This window comes from Carassius carassius, chromosome 30, assembly GCF_963082965.1.
Source record: "Carassius carassius chromosome 30, fCarCar2.1, whole genome shotgun sequence".
In the NCBI taxonomy this organism is placed as follows: domain Eukaryota; kingdom Metazoa; phylum Chordata; class Actinopteri; order Cypriniformes; family Cyprinidae; genus Carassius; species Carassius carassius.
The window spans coordinates 7410204-7427239 of NC_081784.1; the positions used below are offsets into that span (position 1 = coordinate 7410204).

Consider the following 17036-nt stretch of genomic DNA (forward strand, 5'->3'; position numbering starts at 1 on the left):
ACATTCACTTTATTATGAATTTATTTTGCAGCAAACCTTGCACTGTCAGTGTCAAACAATGGTTGAAGAGAATATAAAGTTAGACGTGTTTTAATTTTTTTTTCAGGTATTGAAGTCGATTTTACTAAAAAATAAACATGTACAAATATGCAAGCGTTCACTCCTTTAATTGCCACATATTTATTTTGCAACTGTATACAATAAAAATGAATTTAGTTTTGCTACCTCTAGAAACTTACTGTTGTGTCACTGTGTCATCAGTACTCTTTACCCTATTTAAAGCTGAAGTGTGCAATTTATTTTCAGTTACCTCAGTTTAATTAGATAACTAGAAGTAGATTATTTCCCCCAAAACTGTAAACACAGTAGAGCTATTAAAAAGCTAATCTGAGCATTTCAGATTGAGTTTAAGACGATGAGAGAGTGTTTGGGGAAATCATTTGAAAATGACTTTCATGCTGCATTCCAAACAAGATAACCCCACCTCTGAAGGGCACTTCAGAAAGAAGAATTTCAAAGGGTACAACTGACACTGTGCTTCCATGATTTTTTGCACAGTTTTGATTATGTGACTACGATGCCTCCTTAATTTGCTCGGCAAGATGACGCAGAAGTGCACAACCCTTCTAGCAATCACTCAGGAGGGTAAACCCTTCAAAGGGATAAGAACATTGGGACGAGCCCACAGAAGGACAGAACACAGCATTGTAATACTATTTGGTGACGTGTGTAGAAATTATACACTCAGCTTTAATTCCTGCAAATCCCTGATTCTTAGGAAGCTTCAGGTGCAGAAAGTTTTACACAAGGAATTGTGTCAGGATGCACCATTACTTGTAGCAAGAAAATTCAACTGCATCTGTAATTACACATTACAAAGTCGTATTTTCAGAATGATCCACTTATCACGTTGATTGTGCGTATAAGCCTGGCTGTAAGAAAACATCTGAAAGAGGCGTCAACACTCACAGATGTTTTAGAAAGTGTTACATTTACTGTCAATGACAAGTACTTTATAAACCACAAAAAGCACCACAGGACAGCAAATAACAGCACTCCAACATCTTACAAATACAAAGACACAAGGGTACAAAATGCACAACTATTAGAAGTGTGCATTTTATTTCGCTTGGGTAGTCTTCAGAGAAACAGTCATGTTGAGTCAAAGGTTTTCTTGGATGGCAAACGAAATATATAAATGTTCAGTGTGTAATTTCGACAATCTGTTTGAATGGCTCAAACATAACACTGGCTAATACAATGGTGCGATTTAGGGGTGGTGCTAGCTTTTTGCTGAGAAATGGCAGATGGGAGAGTGTTTGAAAGGAATCCATTTGTGATTTTCTTGAATATTGAACACATGATTGGTTTGAATGAGGTGGATTCCTCTTCAGGTTGACATTACGGCATAACAGTTCAAAGTGCATTGTGTTGAAGCAGGACTGAGCGCCATTTGAAAGCCCTGTTTGGTTCAGTTTATCACTGGTCATCTGAAGTTCTTTTTCTCAGGTCTGGTTTGTATCCCCTGAGACCCTACATAGGATACGCGGCATGGAAATTGGATTTAAATCCAATGCTGCATCCAGGGAGCTTTTTAGCCCACAGAAGGGATACTCACTGTCAGTCTGTGTCCATGTTCACTCGATGCAGACTACCATGTAATGTCTTATCCACTGTCTCTTCAGCTCTGGAGAGACACACACACAATATGTGTTATCTTAGATTCAAAAACCTCTGTTAAAAGTGTCATTTTAAAAAATATATAATGATTTATTTGACTGCAGTACTTAAAGGAATGTTCCAGGTTTGGCATGTTACAGTCTATTTAACGTAGTTTGTAAAACAATCAAAATTTGTGTGAACAGGAAAGGACTAAATTTGCAAGCTTGGGTTCGGTAAGAGTTTTGTTTAGTTTTTTTACAGTAAAACCAGTAATAGTGTGAAATATTGTTACAATTTAAAATAAGGTTTTTTATTTTAATATATTTCAAAATGTAATTTATTCCTGTGATGGCAAAGCTGAATTTTCAGCATCATTAATCCAGTGTTTAGTGTCACATAATCCTTCCGAAATCATTATAATATGCTGATTTGCTGCTCAGGAAATGCTGCCCTTTCTTATTATTATCAGTGTTGAAAATGGATGTGCCGCTTAATATTTTGCGTAAACCATGTTTCATTTGTTTCAGGATTTGTTGATGAAGAGAAAGTTTAAAAAAACAGCATTTATCTGAAATAGAAATCTTTTTTAACAGTAATCTGCTGTCACTTTTGATCAATTTAATTTCTGAAAAAAACTTCTTTTTTTTACTGACCCCACCGTTTGAATGGCAACCAGTTAAATAAACTCTTAATTATCATTTAGTTATCTTGTAGTTACCTTTTGATAAACTTGTGGGTGGATTTTACACAGAATATGATTTCTGTATTGCCAAAAACAGCATAGTGTGCATGTATCCACTCACTGTGGACTGTGCCGGGACTCCTGGTCGCTCTGTCTGGATGTGTGGAGGGTCTCTGTGGTCTGTCGTGTGTCCGACTGGAGAGAGGCTTCTGTGTGAGCTCCCAGCATCCGGCTGCTCTGGGACGTGTTGGCATCTAGCATCTCTAGCAGGAGATCATACAGCAGCACCACGTTTTTTCTCTTCATGGTTGACAGATGCTCAATGCCTTTGTTGCTACAGACAACAAGCGAAGAGAACAGTGAACCAGTGACAGATTAGGGGAAAATCGAAACATAAAATGCTATGAATGTCTAGAATACGGCCTCTGTAAGATCTGCTGTGCTACCTGAGGTGTCGAATGTGTGAGAGCAGCATCAGCAGATGGGCGAGCCGGATGGACTGCTGCTGTGAGGACAACCCTGTTCTGGAGATGGTCCAAACTAGAGCGTCAGTCACAGAGTCCAGCAGCCTCAGAACCTTCCCACGGCTCTCCACATCTTCAGGAGTCTGTGGCAAGCTTGAACAGTTATCTTTTAATAAGCACACAAAAGGAGTGAATCACAATATCTGATGCGGTTAAAGAGAAACCAGAACATTTTGTGACAATTTCACTGAACAAAGATTACCGTCTAGACACAATCTTTTCATAAAATCAGCGATCAGTCATGTAAATCAAAAGCTTCTGTTTTTGAACAATATGCTAAAATATAGTTAGGATGTTGTTATTAGCATGCCCTACAGTTACTGTACATAAAGAAAAAACAAGATACAAACTGCTTTTAAATCTCATCCAATAACGTACACACACACACAATCAGAGTAGTGTCATACTGGAGTTGAGAAGGATCATGGCTTTGAGACAGACGTATTCCTCTCTCTGGAGCTTCAGTTCTCTGAATCTGGAGGTGGTGGCCAGCAGCATGTCAAAGATCTCCATGATGCCTTCAACACAATTGCCTTCCTCCCTAAAATAAATTAGAGAGAAAAGAAGAGAGGGTATGGCACAGAGATAAAAGAGAAAAGGCCAGTCATTTAAGCCATACATTTCTTGTGACAAATCACTCTGGAGCCATATGTAGCAATAATAATAATTAATGAATTAATATAAAAACCTGGTAAAGATAATACTAGCTAACATACACAGCTTATTTTGAATGAATACAGATGACCTTAAAGTGTCAGGTGAAAGACAAAGGAAGTACACGCTGTCTCACATACTTTTTAACACACACACACACACACACACACACACGCACTCAATCCTGTGTGAGAAATGAATCGTACAAACTAAGCTTGTGTTATGAGAACACACCAAGGTTTTTTAAGACACTAGAGATAATCACCAAGGAAGAGGAATATTCAGTTCCACACAAAATAATAAACAGGTATACACACACACACACACACATGCCAACTATACATTCACAAAAGAGAACAAAATCAGATCATAACAAAAAAGGTGTCATCTCTCCACAATCAATTATCTTAATTAATGTACTTCAAAATCTGTGTTCACACGTGCCACACACTGCATGTACACACACACACACACACACACACACACAAACATACAACAGAGGATTATCTGAAGGTCAATGAATAAATCCACAAAACATCAGTGTTTTTCAAATGTTACCATCAAGCGAGATATGAGCCAATCTCTCCCACTTATGGAAGACGCCCTTCAGATTTCATACAATTCTAATCTAAAGAATTATACACAGTGACAGCACAACTATTTTATGTTTATGACAGGAATAAAACACTGATCTGATTTAACAAATTCATTAACACTCAATCAAACCACACTTGTAGGTCGCTTTAAGTCAGAATTTCAATTCAATTTCTGTTAATGGTGAGTTTGACCTGTTGAAATGTAAGCTTATTCCTCATCATTCAGGTTTTGATATCATAGAGCCCATGGCATAGCATAGAGAGACAAAACAAAAGGAGATGTATAAAAAATTTTCTTCCAATTTCCAGCATGCTACTGTGTGCTGTTTCCAGTTGTTGTAGAAAAAAGTAACTTGCCACTGTTGAATGATACTTGATTACTAGCAAGCAAAGTAGGTAAGCTAGAAAATGACTGCTGGGTCTTTGCATGAGCACATTGAGGACAGTCAGTAATAATGGTCAGAAAACGGCTCCTTCCACACACTCCAGAGGATGTTTTGTGACCAGTATTACTGACTGTCCACAGTGTGCTCAGATCTGTGTATTCCAGTGTCAGTGGGAGATGTTACCTGTTGAGTTTGAGGTCAGGTGAGAAGATGAGTTTCCCAGGATGATCCACAGATCTCCACATCAATCCCAACATAAGAATATCCAGCCAGCAGCATTCCAACAGATGTACCTGATCTGACAAAGTCAGCTCCATAAAACCTGTCAGAGGAGTAAAAAACTCACAAATGCCTTCCAGAACACACTCTTACGCAGCTGCTGCCCTTCAAATACGAGATGTAAGTGCACATACCCATACACTCACACAAAAATTATGCTTTTTGTCATTTCTGGAGCATGACAGCCCCTGCTCACCATTCACTTTCACTGAATGGAAAAGAGCAACATTCTGCTAAACTATGTTTTTTTTTTTTTTTCACAGGAGACCGAAAATCATTCAGGTTTGGAACAACATGAGGGTGACTGAATGATGACTGAATCCCATTAACCTTTTAGAAATGACAAGAAAACAACTTGGCATGAATAAAAATAGCGACTTAAAAAGCACTTTAAACTAAAGATTTTAAAAAAGCATATATATATGTAATATATGTACATATATTAAATGTCCGTATGTGAAACATTTTGTCATATCAAGATATATGTACGTATGTGAACATTTATATCAACTTAAAGGTAACATACAGTATATGGCAATATCACTCTCCATATAGGGCACCATACTGTAAGTCATGTATTACATTTCCATATGGGAAAACTTACACATTGCTTTAAAGATGTAATAACTTACGAATAAGGGGAACATTTAAAATATTTATATGAGCACACACACCTGGTATCTTCTTCGCCCAGCTGATCATGAGCACCAGTTCCTTGTCAGCGAGGTTGGTTAGTGACATCATCATGCTGCCTTCAGTGTAAGGCTTCTTTATTGGCTCTCTCAGGTAAATCTGAGGAGGCTCCGCCTCCAGAATACAGTTGACCAACTGCTCAGGGGAGAGGCCTATGCCCCGCCCCTCAGCTCTGTCCCCTGAAGGGAAGAAGTGATGAGTGGAATTGAGGGGAAATTCTAAATGATGCTGGGAACGCCGTCTGACCCCTAATGCCCCATCTGAGCTGTCTCTGATCTGGGGGTTGCGACGATGACGAGCACCACGATAACTGCAGCGTTCCCGCCTCACTCCTGTTCACACACACAATTACAAACACACATCAAAAGCACACACTCAGCACACAGTCTTTACTGTGCAGCACACAGTCTTTACTTTAGGGACAAATTCTCACTATTAATTGAATTAGTTGCTTATTATCATGCATATTACTAGCATTTTGGCTGTTTATTAAAACTTATAAAGCAAATATTAATGCCTTATCCTGCATATTTTAGATTCCAACCCCATACCTAAATTACCCCATACTTTATTCCAACCCCATACCTAAACCACATGACAAACAGTTACCTTACTAACTATTAATAAGCAGCCAACTAGGAGTTGATTAAGGCAGAAGTCCTAGTAAATATTGGTCCTCAAACTAATGTGTGACCAAAAATATATAAAAAATGACATATCTTTCCCTCTATATAAAATAAGTGGCTACACACAGAAAAGGAAGAAGTGTCTGCCTACCACACTTCATCATGCCCACTTCATAGCACTTGCGGAGTCGACAGGCCTGGCAGCTCTTGCGTCGGCTCTTGTCAATGGTGCACTGATTGGTAGCTGGACAAATATAGTTATTGTGTCCTTAAGAAGATTGGGAGAAAAAAATTATATTAAGCTCACAGCCTTGGATCTACAGTGAAGTGCTTGGTTAAATTCAGCTTTTTAATGTCATCTCATTCTATTGTCTAAGATCATATTATTAGGGCATTTTTACAGTACACTACACTGTAAAAAAAAAAATGTTTTGGAAGACTATTGAACTATGTATTACAAGAAAATACTATTTCAGTCTTTCTACTTCAAAATATCATTTAATTTAATGTTACTTGCTATTTCTTTACAATTGTTTATGGAATTTACTAGCAATTTCTGAGTGAAAATTGTTTCTACGCCCTTTTTGTTGTTGTTGTTGTTGTTGTATAAGCTCAATTTTGTATGTAAGTAAACATTAGCATATATTAATAATCAATGTTTGAAATGTTACCTTTAGAATTTTTTTACACAATATAATGAAACACAATATCGTTAAAAAGTTCGAAAGAAATTAATATTTTTTTTAGCAAGGATGCATATATAATGTTATAAAAAAAAGTGTATAAATTTAGCAAATGTAATGTTTAATGTTACAAAAAAACTTCTATTTCAAATAAATGCTGTTCTTTTGAATTTTTTTTTATCAAAGAATCATGGAAACAAATGTATGACGGTTTCCACAAAAATATCAAGCAGCACAACTGTTTCAAAATTGATAATACCAGGGTTGTCACATTATTTCTGAAGAATCATGTGACACTAAAGACTAGACTCACAATTCTCCTTTTCCATTGTAGAAATAAATTACATTTTAAAATATATTTCTATAGAACATTTTTTCCCACTAGAAATCACACTTTTTTAGTGTCAAATTAAAAAGCTATAAGCAATTCCAAAACTTATGTGTCTATAGATTAAAAGGTCAAATTAAACTTGTTTATGGTTGAACACAGAGAACTGGCCCTGATATACTCAAAGAAATCCACACACAGAACAAGTACAGTATTGAAGGCAAAACTCAAAAAGGCCAAACCTTCCATTGATTAGCATGGTATTTCAGAAAATGGAACTTCTGAAGAGCATGTATTTGATGTTAAATAGTTAACTTGACCAATTTTACCTTGAATGCTCCGTTTGAAGAAAGCCTTGCACCCTTCACACGACCAGACACCATAGTGATACCCAGAGGCATAGTCATGACACACGGCACAGAAGTGTGTGTCTCCTTTACCCACAATGCCTGGTGAAGGATTCAAGCCATCATCAGCATCCAGTTGCTGCCCTAACAGCTTTGCATGAGTAAGGACAGAACTATAAAAAATGAAGGTACAGATAAAGTAAAAAGGGAAGTTTTTTTTCTAATTTTTCTAAAGAAAACGTGAGTTGTGCTTGCTGTGTGAAACTAGTTTTTATATATATATATTGAATTTGCTTTTATTTTTATATATTCAGTTTTCATTCTTAACTCAGCTTTAGTAATTTTGTTGATTTTATCATTTTTGTCATTTTTAATATTCATGAACTTGCATTTCAGTTTTTGTTATTTTAGTATATCAAGTTAAAAGAAATGGAATAGTAAATTTTATTACTATTTAAATTGATCATTTTTATCAGTTTTTATTTGCTTTTTAAACCTTTAAAATATATATTTGGTTGTTTGGTCTTGGTTTGTGTCAGGAACATCAAAAACAGCATAGAACACATTTTTTACATTCATTAATATTTTACATGATAGCCTTTATGTTAATTTATTTATTTTGAATAATAGACAGTTTATTTCGCTGCACTAACTATGCACAATTATAAGTGAATTTTCTCATTTGCATTTAGAATAATTGTTTCTCGCTCTCTGCAATCCCATCAGAACAGACCTGAACAAACCTGAACTTTTTTTAACCCTTTCGCCTGTTTTATTGTCTACCCCGTGAGAAATCTGATTGGAAAATCAATATCATGTATCAGCTCAAAAAGTTGCATGATTTAAAAAACTTGCAAGCACCTCAAGATAAAACGAAAAGAAAATAAAACATTTGATTTGATCACAATCTGTTATTGTCTCTATGACAACTGAACTATCCATTTGACAGCTCCTACGTGGAGTTTAATGCATATATCAGTTATTAATACACTGCATGTGATGTCTATGATTGGATTCTCACCTGCTCTGGTTAAGTGTGTGTGTCTTGGTGTCCTCCCAGGCAGTGTGTGCGTGTGTTTCGCTGTAGGCCACTGGAGGTGGGCAGTGCAGAGACAGTGCAGTGTGTGTGGTGTAGGGAGGCCAGAAGATTGTTGGACTGAGCGGGACCAGGCTTTCAGACATGGGGGGATGAGGGTACCCCAGCACTGAGGACACGGGGCTGTAAAGCGATAAGGCTCCATGACTGATCTCTCCCTCATGCAGTGGTGAATAATCCTGACAGGCTTCCACATACGGAGATGGAATGCAGACGGTCTGGTTGTCCATTCTAAGTGGGGAAGTGTAGAGACGGGGTAAGGTGTTAGATGAGTCCCCTCGGTTGGCCTTGCCAGAGTCCAGAGCAGGGGAGGCTGACGCAGGGGTCGGACCAGGAGAGGAGCTCATTTTGGAAAACTCAAGCAAGGTCCTGGCTTGACAGACTACTGACTACTGATGGAAGTTCTTGCTGAAGGACACAAAAAATCATGATTAATCATTAATCATGATTCTTTGATTAATAGAAAGTTTAAAATAAGAGAGTTTATTTAAAATTGTAATAGTCTTTACTGTAATTTTTGATCAGATTAACGCATCCTTGCTGAAAAAGAAACTATGCATTTACTTAGAAAAAATAAAAACTGACCCATACTGACCACAAATTTTTGGACAGATCATGTGACACTAAAGACTGGAGTAATGGCTGCTAAAAAAAAATCAGCTTTGCTATCATAGGAATAAATACAATTTGACAAAACATTTAAAAGATTCAAATTTGACAAAACTTTATTGTAATAATATTTCACAATGTTGCTGGTTTTATCATAAAGCAGTCTTGGTGAGTGTAAGACATAAAATAAAATAAAAATCGTAACAAAATCAACTAATAATTTAAAATACCAATACCATAAAAAAACTGTAATGAAATGTACATCTTAAACATATTATTTGACACATAATAATTTTAATTTTTGAAGAATGGTCTTCCACACACATACACTGCCTTGTTGCTTATCCTGGCTCTCTTGCGAATTCTCATAGTATATTTGTTTATCTCTGGTTTCAGTGTTACATAAAGCACAGTGGACTCTGGATCTTTGTCACATTACTAAATAAACATTTGAATCAAAACCAATGCTTACCTGACGTGCCTCTACTCTATGCTCCATTAAGTGGCCTTCAACAAGTTATAGACTTTTCTAAATGTTCTAGACTATTATGAAAGTGACAGATTCCTCTTAAAGTTACAGACACCTTAGTCTCGCATAGCCAGACCTTTTACAGCTGAAGGTCTGGAATTCATGGCAGCTTTCATTGGCCAAGGCCCGCCCACAAGGTCGTTTGACCGACATGTCAAACATCCAATCACAGTTTGTTTCATTCTGCGTCACATTTTGGGGCATGGAAATGTTGCCACAATAACAGACCAGTGTGTAAAACTCTCAGACATATAATAAAGATTCTATGCCGCAAACTATAAATATATCACATACTTTTGAAAATCCAATGTTCAGTTGATGCTGATAAGCACTCGTCGTCACAGTTGTAAACATGACAGCTTTCTTCTTTTGTGAGGGGGTTTGGTGCCACGCATCTTTGTTTCCGGGGCGGAACATTTAAGAACGTGACACGCACGTCTCCCAGAAATCCTATATAATTCAACCAATCCGATGACCACTTCGAAACTCCTGAAGTGTTTCCACTTTTGTTTGCCGTATGCATCAGACATTCAGCCAGCGGTCCATGGGTGTGATGTCTGAGGCTGAGACTTTGAAACTGATTTGAAATCTGTACAGCATTTCTTTGGACAGTCATCAGTAGAATATTAAAGCCTCAATCACAAGTAAATGAATCACAGGCTCTTTTTCTGGAGTAGCCCCGCAAAAAAAAACCTTCATCAAAGCATTTCTCCTGTTTGGTTTTGTGTGATGAACCCATCAGAAGAGAGCAGTGTAACCCACCACAGGGACTATTTACCTCCCTCTACAGTCTCACTTTGCGTCATGTACTTTGGACAGATTTAGAAATAATTATATTCAAATATGCATCATGTTCTTTTTGACGTTTTTTGATCTTTCCAGTCATTTTTTTGAGAAGAAAATTGTAAAAGGAAATGCATCTGCTAATACAACTAGGAAAAAACAGGCATACTGTGTTGTCTTTATGTGGCCTGCCAAGAGTTGTTTCTGGAAAAGAAACTATGATAAAACAGGTTGAAAATCATGAAAGGAAATATCCCTATTTAAGATTTTATAAATCGTAATCTCTAGCTTCTGCTAACTGAGAGTAGCATTCCAGCGGATGATGTAGGATGTATTTTTTTATCATAACTCAGATTGTTTTCATCTGAAAGAAAAAAGTCATATACACCTAGGATGGCTTGAGGGTGAGTAAATCATGGTGTAATTTTGGCTGAACTTTCACTTTAATATCTTAAGTAATGTTGCTTCTCAAGTAAATGTATCTTGATTCAAGAATATTTAAATATTTTTACCGGAAAACAAGACAAAAATAAGGAATAATAAAATCATGATTTTTTTAAGCCATCACCAAATACATCATAACTTAAACTTTTGTTTAGATGTTCATATTACTGAATAATATTTAGTAGGGAATTCACTCTTAAGACAAATTTGGGTAATAAAAAAACTTTACATTTAAGCAACTAGATATTCACTACAGTCATGGCCCTTTCTTGTTCCATGGCTTTTGAAAATTTCTATAGCCTAATAATTCCAGGCCTGGAAATGACAAATTTAAAACCATCTGAACCTTTGAACTGAACTTAAAAATATCAAATGAGCACCATCGCTCTACCAGTCTTGAGCAGGTGCACTACTACTACTACTTCGACTAATAATAATAATAATAACAATGCATTTTATTTATAATGCACTTTTCTTCAACCCAAAGCGCTATTGTTCAAGACATATAAGTTTTATTCAATTTTGCCATTAAATGTATTTTCTGTGAGAATAAAATAAGCAGAGACACTGCTTTTACCTTTATCTGCTGCTGTCTCTACTCAGAAGTGTTACTTTATGGGGGGAAATGTGGTTTATACACTATTTGGCTTTATAATTCATAAAATTTGTTTTGTTTTATTGCTATATTGTATTATATATATATTAAAAAGACACCTTGAACAAACACATTGGAATATGATACACACACACGTGTGCAACAGATGGTCTAAGTAGAAGAGTACAAAAGTAAAGAGACAGCTCCTTATATTTCACCATAAAAAAATCACACATGCAACCAAACCAAAAGTTTATTTTTATAATACTTATAAGAACAATTTGCTACATTTTTAAGTGTGGTCAGATTTACTTAAGCAACTTTTGAATCTATATTTAATTGGAAGACAGAGAAACTTAAGCACTTTCCTCCTGTCGCGCTTGTAAAGCTCAGATTGGCTACAATCCAGACACACATACCACTGAACAAAAGGCCAAGGACAGGACGAAGAAACCCCTACACATAACACACACAGTCCCTGGGAGAAATTTTCTCCATCCTAATAAGGTCCTCCTCCCAACTTGAAATTTCTTTGAACTTACTCAAGAATTAAGTTTCCATTTATTTCACAACGGGCACACGAAGGCCAACATCACCCCACTAACTGAGCCTTTTATCTAGACTTGTAGCAAACCTACCCACAAATAATTATGCACACACATTTGTGTATAAAGGCACATTCTTTACGCTTGAAACCACTCCAATCCCTGACACCATTCATGCTCTCCTAATTAAGACTCACTTCTTTGAGTTCTCCGGTGCAAAAAAATCCTATTAATAAGAGGTAGAGAGTTAGATAGCATGATTTATGAGATTACTAAATCCCACAGACTGATTACAGCCTATAAAGTTTGATCCAATCCACCAATCATTGTTCACACAAACCTGTCAACAGAACAGTGCATTCGCGTATGTGTGTGTGTTTCTGCTATGACCACGGCTAAAACCTCCTGCTGCGATCCAAAAACCATCAATATCTCCTTTTTAATGATAAAATATCACATAATTACACATCAGCTAGTTCCTTTCATTAAAACAATATAAATAGATTTTACAGGAATTGAAAGCAAACACACCAAATAATTTATTCTTGCCTATGTTACGTTAATAATAGACTAGTGTTGCAATGCATGAATAAATATTAATTTTAAAAGGTTGCAGACTGTAGCCATCAGCACAAATACCACCGATTTTTAATAACAGGCCATTATGTTTAGTATGATTTCTCAAACATTGCTCAAGAAGACAAGGACCTCTGTCTGAAATGATAAACAGTTTCTTCTCCTCCTTCACATTCTCTAGGGGGTCTCCCCTCAACAAAACAAAGCGAAAATCCATTTCTGAACTTTTGTAAAGATTGTGGGTTTAATTTTGGGTACATGAACTTTATAGATAATGTGTCCCAGCAATTTATAGTATTAGTGTGTTCTATATGTCAGGGAATTTTAAAAAGGTAAAAAACTGATAAAGCTATGATGAATATGAAGCAGTAAAATGAGGGACAGAGAGAAGAATGATAGAGAATATACAGGTGGTCATCACTGTGAACAATGTTTTGTCAAGTAACCAAGTAGCCTCAGAGATAAAAAAATAAAAATAAAAATAAAAAAAATAAAAACTCAAAACATGAATACAAAACCCCAACAGATGGTCATGTTAACTCCATACTTAACGGATATGTTATTTTGAAACACTATCTTTTTGTTACTTTAACGTGATTGATAAATGACTCAGGTGGTATAAATTCAGGTGGTGGTCTGTCCTGTCTCATTCACTTTGTCCAAACACCCTATTTCATGATTTCCTTCTCTCATTGAACTCATGCCCCCCAAAACCCCTCATTTCTCTTATCACTAATGTTATTATAATCTTATCACGATCAACATTGAGTAATAGACTGTGTTTATGCAGAGCCAATAAACACTGTCTGCAAAAAGGTCTAGAACATGACACCAGCAGACACATAATATCATCTGAAATGTAGCCTAGTGTAAAAATAAAATACAACAGTAATGTCACTGCTTTTAGTATCTAACTTGTAAAAGTTATTACATCTTTTTTTCTTTTCAGTGGCCTAGATAAGAACTATTTTAATTGACATATATTTGGATTTTTTTTTATTGTATAGAAAGAAGGACAAAAACATATGTTTTTGTTTGTTTGTTTTTGGGGGCGCGCTTTGGTTTTATAACTTATTAAAAATCCTTCCAAAACTTGTTTTTGTGTGTCACTATCTAGCACCCCCTTGTGGCTCTTTTAGGGTCTCCGGGCAAGTACAGAAGCACACTCGGGTTGTCACATAAACATCAAACAATAAAAACGTCATATTCATATCACCTCATTCATCCATTGTAACAAGTTTCATAAGGTTTCTTTCCTTTTTTTTGAGCATTATATGCACGTTTGTTAGACATAAACAAAAAGGTTTAAAGTTTAACAACGTCAGTTTTACTAAAACTTTTGTCTCATTTGAACACTAACAAATCGCGCGCTGATTTCATTTACTTAAAATACAGTGGTGGTAACCATAGCTTCTGGCAAAATACCTGAGTTAGTAGCCTATAGTTACTTGCGTAAAATCATAATCCGTTAATCCTTCAAACAGTCTAAAAAGATTAATTTCTTTCATATGGTTCAGTTTCTGTTTTGAAGACGGTGGCAACTAGCACCAAGTTAGCACATTTTTAATGACAGAAACTATGGTTACTGTTTTAGTAAGCTTAGTTACAAATAGCACTTACCGACAGCAGGCAGCAGGTGATGAGAGTTATAGAGCACAGAACTGTTTGATCAGCTGTGAACGCGCTGCGCGGCCGTGTCGATCTGATTTACTGCACTCACAGAGAAAGAACAGCACTCGCGAGACAGAAAGAGAGAGACGTGCAAACACCTGGTAGTGCACTTTGCCTATTTGTACTTTGGCAAAATTCACTCTTTGGATATAAAGGTTAGAAAAGCGCGTCACTGGCGGCCGCGCCCGCCCGGAGCCGCCCCTAGATTTACTGCACGAGACAGAGATTTACCAATTCAGACCTTTCTTTTAGTGTCTATGGTTCGGACCAATAACAAGACTAGAGGAAATCACTATTAGAGCTGAAGATCTTTGCCCGAACCCGACGGGACCCGATGGGATGGAATAATGCTAATGTTGGCATTATTCTTTTATTAAATATCATCTGCTAGTGCGAAGCAAATCCGGCGGAGCCTTTACCTTAATTTCGTTATTGCCGAATACCCATCTTAATTTAAAATTTATCTTAATTTAATTTGTTAAAAATGACTCGTTTTTATTGGTGCGTAGGTTAAATGAGCCTATGTCTAGAATGCTGAGATGTTACGATGTCACAGAGGACTTATTTTATTTCTTCATTCCAACTTCCAAGTGGTCTAGTCTACGTTAGTTATGAATAAATTATGTTAAAACATGTATAAATGACTCATTATTGACAAAAGGCAAAAGAGTTGTGTGCGTGCGCACATTTAAATAATGTCGGGCTGTAAACGGGTTCGGGCTTTTTAAAAGCTGTCAATCAAAATGTACTTGTTGGGCTCGGGTCCTGTCGGGCCTAACATTTAAGGCCTGATTACAGCTCTAATCACTATATCAAACCACACGTCACCACATCCATGGTCAAAGTTCACGGTTACCGGCTTTCACCAGAATTTACTAGTAGAGAATATATTGCTATAGGTATAAGGCACGATATTAAAAGATAAAATGTAATATTAAAAAAAAAAATTTTTGAGAGAAAAGACAGTAATCCTATATGTCACCCTATTTTATAGGCTACATATTACATTTTTGCTAGAAAAAAAACAAGGCTGTGAGAGATTTAGCAGTTATGCATATGGGTAGCGATATTCAATTTGGAATGTAGGTTAATATGCAAAATGACAATGCAATATGTAAAATGGCAATGCATTTCTGTATTTACATTTACATTTTCCAATAGCCTACATTTGTGCAACGTTTGGTGCAAAATGAAAATGAAAATTAAATTACATAATTTTCATTTGGCATTTCATACACCAGTTTTAATATGTAAAATGAATACAAATTTTAACGCTTTATAAGTTGCAGAATTAAAATGAAAATGTATTACAGAAATGATTAGATATGTATAACATGTTCAAGCAAAAACTGTGGCAAAATTATAATTTAAATGCTATTTTTCTTAAATGCATTAACACTCAGTCAAGACACTTCGATTGCATTTTCATTCAATGTCCCGCAATGAATGTAGCAAAATTCAATGTGCACATTGAAAATGCATTCCGAGCCGATCACGTGTCCGCCCGTTTTGATCATTTCGTGTACGTTTTGATCATTTCGGTTTATTGCTTCAATGTTTCATTCGCACTTGTGGGCGGAGCTGAAGCGCTCCTTTCATCTGATTGGTCGAATCGCTCCAGCTTCAGCTCGATCTTTTCATTCTTTCAGACAGAGCGAGTGAAGCACTGTAATGTCTGAAACTACACTCACTGTTAATTAGCATAATATTTGAATCCGATGATGCTGGCCACATAATTCGTGCTGCTGCGACTTGCAAGAGACCTCGTTAAATTATTTCTAGGTTATAGTATTGTATAAATATTGTCCCACTGATAAAAACAGTTCAAATAGTTCTGTCTCCTTGGATAACAGTGAAGTGGAAATAAATATAGTTAAATTTATGAAATAAAATAAAATAGGATTTCTTGGGAAGGTAAGTCTGGCCAGTTATACAGCAACACGAGTCAGACGAGTCTGAAGATCTGAGCTGAATTTGGTGAAACATTAAAGTTCTATGTCAATTACTAAGTCTGTGTCAATTACTCTCATAATAAATAATAATAATGTTACCCGTATTTTTCGGTATAAGTTGCATCAGTCCAAAAATACTTCATGACGAGGAAAAAAACATATATAAGTCGCATTAATTCAGAACCAAGAGAAAACATTACCGTCTACAGCCGCGAGAGGGCGCTCTGGGGTAGGCTACAGGAGCACTGAGCAGCATAGAGCTCATTTTACTATTTTTATTTCAGAAATGTAACAATATTAATTTTTACAATTATTTATTAATGTCACACACACATACCTAGTGCCTTATGACTTAAAAGATGAGAGTGGTAAATGTTACAGACATGGAACTGTTCAGTCTATTATTTTATTGATTTTTATTTCCACTTCACTTTTTTCCAAAGAGACAGAACTATTTGCACTGTATTTATCAGTGGGACAATATTCATACAATAGGCCTACTACAACCTAGAAATAATTTGCAGGTCTCAGCAGCACGAATTATGTGCCCAGCTACATCTGATTCAAATATTATGCTAATTAACAGTGAGCGGTGGTTTCAGACATTACAGTGCTTCATTCGCACTGACTCTTATTCTGCCTGAAAGAATGAAAAGACAGAGCTGAAGGTGGAGCGATTCGACCAATCAGATGAAAGCAGCGTTTCAGCTCCGCCAACCAGTGCGAATGAAATATTAAAGCCATAAACTGAAATGATCAAAACGTACACGGACCAA

The 17036-nt window shown here is 36.2% G+C and overlaps 1 protein-coding gene across 1 annotated transcript; it reads right to left on the minus strand.

Moving 5' to 3' along the window:
- Nucleotides 1–972: 972 nt before the first annotated feature.
- LOC132110492 (estrogen receptor beta-2-like) lies at nucleotides 973–8944 on the minus strand. The gene is made up of 9 exons (XM_059517145.1): nucleotides 8482–8944; nucleotides 7443–7633; nucleotides 6254–6370; nucleotides 5458–5808; nucleotides 4688–4826; nucleotides 3276–3409; nucleotides 2791–2974; nucleotides 2466–2678; nucleotides 973–1687 (listed from the first exon to the last, which is right to left on the minus strand). The coding sequence occupies exons 1-9, from the start codon at nucleotides 8901–8903 to the stop codon at nucleotides 1621–1623; spliced, it is 1818 nt and encodes a 605-aa protein (XP_059373128.1). The 5' UTR covers nucleotides 8904–8944; the 3' UTR covers nucleotides 973–1620.
- Nucleotides 8945–17036: the final 8092 nt, after the last annotated feature.